The sequence below is a fragment of the Trichechus manatus genome, unplaced genomic scaffold, assembly GCF_000243295.1.
Source record: "Trichechus manatus latirostris isolate Lorelei unplaced genomic scaffold, TriManLat1.0 scaffold00099, whole genome shotgun sequence".
Taxonomy (NCBI): Eukaryota; Metazoa; Chordata; class Mammalia; order Sirenia; family Trichechidae; genus Trichechus; species Trichechus manatus.
In genome coordinates, this window is record NW_004444035.1 from 9648735 (window position 1) to 9657472 (window position 8738).

The window sequence follows — 8738 nt, forward strand, 5'->3', positions numbered from 1 at the left end:
AAATCTTTAACAATTCTCTCTGTATTTTCTGTTATCCCCTCTGTTCTGGTACTCCAATCACTCGTAGGTTATTCCTCTTGATAGAGTCCCACATAATTCTTAGGGTTTCTTCATTTTTTTTTTTAATCCTTTTATCTGATTTTGCCTCAAATAAGTTGGTGTCAAGTGCTTTATCTTCAATCTCGCTAATTCTGACTTCCACTGCCTAAATTCTGCTCCTATGACTTTTCTATTGAGTTGTCTAATTCTGAAATTTTGTTTTTAATCTTCTGGATTTCTGATTCCTGTCACTCTATGGATTCTTGCAGCCTGTTAAATTTGTCATTATGCTCTTCTCTAATCTTTGTAATTTCCTCTATTGTGTGTTCTGCGTTTTGCTTAATTTTCTTCCTAATTTCTTGAAGAGTTCTGTATATTAATCTTTTGTATTCTGCCTCCAGTAATTCCAAGAAATTTTCCTTCTCTGGAAAATTTTGGGAGCTTGCTGAAGCCATAATGGATTGCCTCTTTAAGTGATTTGATATTGACTGTTGTCTCTGAGCCATCAATAAGTTATTATATTTATTTATTTTATGTTTGCTTACTGTGTCCTAGCTTCTTGTTTTGTTTTGATATGCCCAAATAGGCTCCTCGTATGAGCTAGTTTGATTGTTGGTACCTTTGAAGTTTTAATGTCCTGTCACCAGGTGGTTAGATCTGTTACTAGGTATGTGACCTCAGGAGTCCGCCCACACCTCCTGTGTGGTTTCAGCTCAGGTGCCCAGGTAGATGGTCACCAAGTGTGTGGTGTAGGCTCTCACTTACAGTCTTAGAGAGGCATGGGTGATTGGTGTAGGCACAGGCATCTGGCTGCAGCAGGGGGACACCCTCTGAGCAAGGTAGAGGGCTGACGGCTGCCCCCAAGTGTCCAGGAGGAAGGTGTGTCCTTCTTCCCTAGAGCGCGTAGGTGAGTGGGTTTTGCAGCTGGATTATGAGCACCTAATGCTGTTGGCTGTAAGGACTGGGGGGCAACTCTTATTCATGGGGCTGTACCGCTGATGGCTAGGTAGCATGGGTGGAGCCACCAGTCCTCAGGCTCTGATGTGGGTAGGTGAAGACCCTGCTTTATGGGCAGAGCAGCATCAAATGTCAAGAACCTGCCACTTCACAGCTGAAACAGTTGAAGTTAGACTCCAGGTATATACCCTGTTGTACTGCAGTAATGAGGGCCTACACTGTTGAGATCGGCCCACACAAGTCTATGCAGGGGGAAAGGCACTCAAAGTCCATGGATCCCTTATGCCTGTGCCTAGGCAGAGGAGCTGTGCCTACCCTGGGTTCCTGGCTTTGGGGAGCCGGTAGTTTATTTTTTCCCGTTTGTTAATTTGTTCACTCTCCAAGGCAGAGAGAATGGCTCCAGGTGTGTGACAAATGCTATTTCTGGCCCATGGGTCTCAGCAACTGCTGAAGCTGGTCCAGGACCCAGTGCAGAGCAGGGAGCAGGGAGGTAAATGGGAGAGAGGTTTTTCCCTAAGGGGGGTGTTTTTGATCCACATGGTAAGCCGTATGTGAGTACTTACCTTTCACCGAGGGCTGCTTCTCACTGGTTCTGGGTGGCCGTGTAGACTCTCTGGCGCTGGGTCTCTCCCAGTGCGGAAAACTTGTTTCCCGAGCACCGCCACTTGCCTGCCTCACCACTCACCCCCGAGCTGATCAGGCCTGAAGGGCTCAGGCTCTCGCCGGGTCAGGTCTGGCAACTCCCGGCTGCTTCCAAACCGTCTCTCTCTCCCCCTGCCACTCAGTCTGGTTCCTCAACTCTGCCTTTGATGTTCAGGGCTCCCAGATTGCTGTATATAATTGAATCACTTGTGTTTTTGGGTCTTTGTTATAAGAGGGTCCACCAGAAGCGTCTGGCTACTCCACCATCTTGGCCCTGCCTACCTCTCTATGCCTTTTGATGTTAGGAAAGTCTAGTTCTTTTTCCTCATCTTAGTTTCCTAACTTGTGTAATGATTTTCTTGTGGAAAAGCTTCTCAGATTCCTTTTTTTATATCAAAGTCTCTTTTTTTTTCTTCCTGTAGTAATTCTGTTCTGTGACTTCTAATGAAATTTAAGTCTTGTTGTGTTATTGTAGTAAGGTCCCTTAACTTCAACATCTTGCTTTTTTAAATTTCTGTCTGCTTCTTAATACAAGAGAAACCAAACCCATTGCTCTTGAGTCAATTCCAACTCATAGCAAACCTATAGGACAGCGTAGAACTGCCCCATAGGGTTTCCAAGGCTGTAGTCTTTATGGAAGTAGACTATCACATCTCTTTCCCAGAAAGCAGCTGGTGAGTTCAAACCACTGACCTGTAGGTTAGCAGCCAAGCGCTTAACCATTGTGCCACCATCTGATTCTTATTTTTGTCATTTCTTGTTTTCTAGAGGCCATGGTTTTTCTCCTTGAATTTTGTGAGGTCACAAAGCTGGTGTAGAGTCTTAGCGTTTATATTTAAACATGTTTTCAGTGTTTCCTCATTGTTTTTCTGTTTAGTCATCCTGGAAGGGGAAAAGGCTAAGTCAGGCCGGGTTTTTGTTCAGACGAGTCAAGGTGTAGTCTATGAAACAACACTGCCTGGCATGTAGTGAGTGGGACAGTTGTGTTTGTTAAAGAAAGCAGTATAAGATGAGTGAGTTAACTTTATACTGCCCACTTGCATTCTTTGAGAATACTCTTGGATCTTAGGCTGGAAGGCTGATGATGCGTTTATGTTTGCGTTTATCATTTGGTGACCCAGTGGTCTGGAGGGAGTATGGAGGGATTAAGGAGGTGACCACAGCCTTGGGCCTGTAAAGCAGGAGAAGCTCATCATTGCGTAATTCCTTCTCTAGCTTTTGATGTACTGGTTTATATACCGAGTTATTTGTTGCATTTTTTTGTTTGTTTTTTTAAACTCAGTTTCCTGGTAAAATATGTAATTACGCCCGGCATCCACATTGTCACTGCTTTCTGCTATGTCATCTGCACCCACACCCCCGTCTTCCCTTTTATTTTCGTACCTGTTTTCTTTTAAGTCACTGCTGTCAAAAGCCATTGATCTATAAAGGCAGATGGGTTTCCAAGTTTGTTTAGACATTTATCCCAGGACCTGCTCTCAATCTTACCCTCCCAGTCAGGGGCTGTTGGTAGTGTTCTGCAGAATTGCACCACTCACTGAAGGCGAGGTAGAGGTCAGGCCTTGCTGTCGTTCTTTGGTCTGGCCCCATTGGCGCTATGTAAACAGAAATGCACCCTTCATATAGCGTAAGAACAATACTCTCTGATATTCCAGCACTGAAGCAGGTATCCCCCTCTTTTTCCGATCCGTTTTTTCACTTCTCTAGGGTTGGTGATAGGGGCACGGAGATGAGACCCAGAAGTCTTACTGACTGTTGTGTTTCTAGGTTGAGAATGAGGATGAGATAAAGAATCTCAGAGAGCTTCACAACCTGGTGTACTCTCAAGCTTGCAGCTGGTTCCAGAATTTAAGAGATAGATTTCGAAGTCAAATTCTTCAGCACTTTGGATCAATGCCTGAGAGGGAGGAAGACCTTCAGGTATGATGCTTTGATATTGCTTCCAAAATCTCAGTCACCAAATTAGTAAAATTCTTTCTTTCTTTTTTTAATGTTCCCTTTTTCACTGCATTTTCTTTGACCCCTCCTGCCTTCAGACTGTATTCTCTAGAGCAGTGGTGTCCACTACAGTTTACATAGGTAGGGGTTGGAAGTGGGTCTCGGCTGGGGTGCCTATAGGCATGAGTACCAGAGAAGGAGAAGGCCCTTAACTAACAATTTTCTGGAAGGAGGGATGAGGAATTTAAAATGGGACATGAGACCATCTACTAAGTGATGACTGGGAGGCAGCTGTGCCTTTGAGCCAGCCAGCTGTTGGGTTATCCTTTGGTGGTCATTGAGAGATGTATATGGCATTTTCTGTACTTAAAAAAAAAAATCCCTTTCTCGTCATCCCCAACTCTTTACCCACCCACTTCAAATTATGCTTGTCTCTTTGTATTTAGTACTTCACTTCTCATGAAACTGTTATTGTTACGGCCTTGCTCAGGTATATGGCTTTTATACTTAAGCTTAATCCAGTAAGTATCTATCAGGCATGTTCTGTGTAAGCACATCAGTGCAGTAGGCACTGTAGGAGGCATAAAAGAAGAGACTCTGTTCTGGAAAATCTGATTAGAGACTTAGCAAAGTACTAACTTTTAGGCCTTAAGCGTTTGAGTTGAATTGAATAAAACGTTTGTGATCAGAAGGTGATAGATTTCATAAAGGAATGGCTGTGAATAGGTAGATGGAAATGGGGACATAATAAATCCCACTGTGATGTAAACTGCCTCTCCTTCCAGTTCCCAAGGGTTGGTCCAAGTCAGAATCGCAATTGGATCTGTCACCTGGACTTGAAATTTCAACATCAGCATCTCCCGTATGAGTACTTATTCTGTGTTTAGCATATTATTAGTTGGCACATGTTTGTTTTGTCCGGGCTACCTGAATCTGATTGAACCCAACAGAAATAGCCTTTGATGAGCATGAACTTGAATGAGTAGCTTATGAACGTTAACAAACCGGCTTATGGAAGAATTTAACATGAGTTTCCCATCTGCTTTACCATCCTTGTTTTCTTTTCATTAACCAGTTTTCTATCACTGCTTTCTGTTAGTAACGTTCTGTAAGTCAGGATTTGCTCAAGAAAGCATAGGCAGCCACTCTATTCCAGGAACGAAGGGCTTCACGTAGGAAGAACTAGAGTTGCTAAGGTCCAGAACATTACCAGCAAAGGTTGGGGAGGCTGCTGCCACCAGCCTCAGCTGGGAACAGCGAATCACAGGGGTCCTCAAGAAGCTGCAGGGAAGAGGCTGTCATTATCAGGAATCACAGGGAAGTCCCCACCAGTATCCTAGTCTTTAGCAATAGAAAGACCTCTCAGAAAGCTTCTGTGAATCTCACATTAGCCCATACTTCTGTCTGCAACAGTCTCCAGACAGTAATGGGCTCTTGTCTTCAAACTTCCAAATCTCATAGGAGCACCTCTTCATTGGCAAAGTCTAACCTGGACCTGGAGTCCCTGGGCAGTGCAAACAGTCAAGTGCTCGACTAATAACTGAAAGATTGGTGGTTCGAATCCACCCAGAGGTGCTTTGGAAGAAAACCCTGGTGATCTGCTTCCAAAAGGTCACAGCCTTGTGTAGAGCAGTTCTACCCTGTAACACATGGGGTTGCCATGAGTTGGGATCAACTCAATCCAAGCCAAACCAAACCCATTGCCCTCAAGTCGATTCCTACTCATAGCGACCCTGCAGGACAGAGTAGAACTGCCCCCATAGGGTTTCCAGGGAGCGGCTGGTGGATTCCAACTGCCTACCTTTTGGTTACTAGCTGAGCTCTTAACCGCTGTGTTATGGGGTTGCAGTGAGTTGGAATCAACCCAGTGGCAACTGGAAAAACCTAGACCTGTATATGGGGAGGGAGATTCTGGGGAGTGTAGCTTCTGACTTCTCCATTGGGCAGGAGAGGGTGGTAGTGATGCTTAATTGGGAAGAGACAACACACAAATGTAGAAATCCAGTTTGACTCTAGAGGGTGCTGATTGAGATCAACAGTAATGTCATAGCTCCTTTTGTCATTCTGAAACTTAGTGTTTCAGATCCAATAAAAAGCAATTGAGTGTACAGTAAAGTTTGCTTACAGATTCTTTTATTTGAATTCCTAGTTCTTTCAGTAGCCAGGAGTCAGCCCTTGCAACATCAGAGAGCCTTTTGCTGGAGGTAGACTTATTTCTCAAACAAAAATAGAAGCTGAGAACATCTTCTGATCTCTTTCCTAGGGTTTCCGTAATTCTTTGAAGACATTTTGATATCAATTAACTTTTCTTAACGCTTCAGTCTCTATTTTAAGACAGTGATTCTCAACTAGGGGTGATCTTGCCCCAGGAGACATTTGGCTGTCACAGCTGAGGGTACTGCTGCCAGCGTCTAGTGGGTAGATGCCAGGGACACTGCTCTCATGATGTGCAGGACAGCCATGTGCAACAGAATTATCCAGCTCAAAACGTCAATAGCGCTGTGGTTGAGAAGCACTGTTTTAAGGCACTGTGATGCAGGAAAGAGCCTTGGCTCTGGATTTGAATCGTGGCCCTCTCACATATGAGCTGAGAAATCTTAAACATTTGTATTACATTTTTGAATTTCATTTCCCTCTCTTAAAATAAAAAAAAGAAACCCATCGTCATCGAGTCCATTCCGACTCATAGCAACCCTACAGGGCCACACAGGGTTTCCACGGAGCAGCTGGCAGATTCGAACTGCTGGCCTCTTGGTTAGCAGCCATAGCTCTTAACCACTGCGCCACCAGGGCTCCTTCCCACCTCTTAAGTGGGCATAATAATAGCCTATTTTACATGATTGTTAAGAGAACTGAGAGAGGAGCTGACTCATACACAGTAACGTGATCGAGAAATAGTAGCTTTTAGGAGATTTGTTACTGTTGTTGTTACATAAATGTTTGTTTTATTAACACTATAAAATGTTGATTATTTTTAGGCAACCCCTAATGGACCTGCATGGTGTTGGTGGCTTCTTGCAGTTCTTCCCGTAGACCCCCGATATCAGCTGTCCGTTTTGTCCATGAAGTCTTTGAAAGAACGGTTGACAAAGATCCAGCATATACTGACCTATTTCTCTAGAGACCAGTCTAAGTAACCAACTGCCTGGCCCTCCCTTGGAACAGTTACCCTAATCTGGCTCTGTGGACGGCCGGATTGTTCGCTGCCTTTGCACATCCAGCGCTGGTCTGAGAAACGTAATGACAACCGGAGTGTTTGTTTTTGTGTTCTCCAGCCTCCGGAATCCTGCGGTTCTTCCCATGAACACCTTCAGCTCGGATCTAGACCACTAAGAACTTGCACAGAAAAACACGCCCTGAACGCGTGTGAAGCCTCTACGGTGTGATGAAGTTGCACTATGGACCATTTTCTGAACTGAAACGAGAGCTCTGTGCGTGTGTGGCTTGTGTGCCTGAGTGTGTGTGTGCGCGCGTGTGCATGGGTGGTATGTGTGCATTTTCTCTGGCTTTAAAATTTTAACAAGAAAAAAAAAAACAAAAAAGCCATAGAGAGCAGAACTTGCCCGGGGTCCTTTGTGGCCCGAGTTTACAACAGCAGCGATACACGTTTTCGCAAATTGAATTTGCCTCAGATTTATCTGTCCTAATGCTTCTATTTGCACAAGTATGTACATTGTGGTATTGAGTATCACTGTCTGTTGGGAATACTGCTCTCGCCGAACCATCTAGACCATTGACTATGACGCAGTTTCTTATTTATGTCAATACACGCATCACAGTGCCTGACAGGCGCTGGATGTGGAACCTAGAGCCAGTTTTCAGGAACAATTGCAAACCTGACATGGTACTGTACATCTATTCATAAAACACTTAAAACTGTGAAAATATGGTTTACATTTAACTGTACATAAAGGCAACCGGTGAACTCCGTTCAGTACCAGTTAGTTTGTGCATTATAGGGGCTTTTGCATTAACTGCCCATCTCTGTAATTTATAGTTTGACATGATGTGTTTGTTTTTAAAACAGTGACATAATAGACGCTCATTAAGGAACTGGGGGAAGAAAGGAAGCTTGTAATGTAGAACTAAGCTTTTAAAGTGGTTTTTTTTTTTTTTTAATTCTGTTCTTGGTGCAAACGTTAGTTATGCCTTATTCATACCACAGTTAGATCGCCATGCCCTAGCGTGATTTACCCTCATGCTGCCTAGATACTTTTGTAATTATGTGTTGCAAACTTGTGACTGTCTCTATTCGCTTTCTTTTATGTAAGTCATTTGTAAAAGTTTCTTAAACAAATTTTGCTTTTGCTTATTTAATTTTGAATAAAAGCTAAATTCATAATAACTTTATTTTCTAACTTGAGGTCGGTGTCCAAAAAAAGCTCATTAGAGGACTGCTGATGGAAAAGCACAGCTGAGTTTTGCTTCCTGTTTTGTGACATGAGACATAAGCTATGGATTTTCAAAGTACCGTTTTTGGTCATTTTTTAATCAAAGAATGCAGTGTCTGAAGGAGGCTTGGGCCCCAGAACCTCCTCTAAAGCCCTAATTTTCCATTTTTTGCAAATCCATGTCCCTTTAGGATAAAGATAAAATTCTTACATACGTGCTACCTCCGTTCGAGACTCTTTCTGGTAACACAGACTTGACCATTTTAGCCCACATTTCCCAGCTAAGATTTTCCATATGAAAATACTGAGTTCTAAAAAAGACTCAGAAGTGACTTCCTAGAGGACCTCTCCTCGCTCTCTCAGCTGTGCCAACTGAGACTCTGTTTAATAGTCCTGCAGAAAACATCGCCTAAAGAATGGGCCCCCCCTCAACAATGCCTTATTAATAGTTTCTGAAGTGTTAAACTTTTTTGTAAGAAAAAACTATTAAATGCCTTTTAAAAAGTGACTCATAGTATAAATGAATAGTTCACCTGTATAATTCTCGAAATACGTATCAGATGGCAGTAGGCGTTTTCTGGTGTTGAATCCACATCTGTGATACACACACAAATGGGCATGAATAGTTTACATATATACACTTACTGATGGACATTTATGGGCTTTATTTATCATTTCACCCCTGATTTTGTGATAGATGGATAGATCAATCTCTGACAGTTTCCAGTCTGCAGATAAAAAAAATCTCTGGAAATTTTTTCCTACTGCATC

General features: G+C 43.1%; 1 protein-coding gene across 2 annotated transcripts in view; it reads left to right on the top strand.

Annotated features, from left to right (window-relative positions):
• LONRF1 (LON peptidase N-terminal domain and ring finger 1) overlaps positions 1–7930 on the top strand; it is a 42686-nt gene extending 34756 nt beyond the window's left edge. Inside the window, exons 11-12 of one of the 2 annotated variants that reach the window (XM_004382795.3) lie at positions 3406–3558; positions 6555–7930. In XM_004382795.3, the coding sequence (XP_004382852.1) occupies positions 3406–3558; positions 6555–6713 (312 nt within the window). In that variant the 3' untranslated portion in view covers positions 6714–7930. The remainder of the gene's footprint in view (positions 1–3405; positions 3559–6554) is intronic. The other variant, XM_023737237.1, reaches the window with a different exon arrangement.
• Positions 7931–8738: the final 808 nt, after the last annotated feature.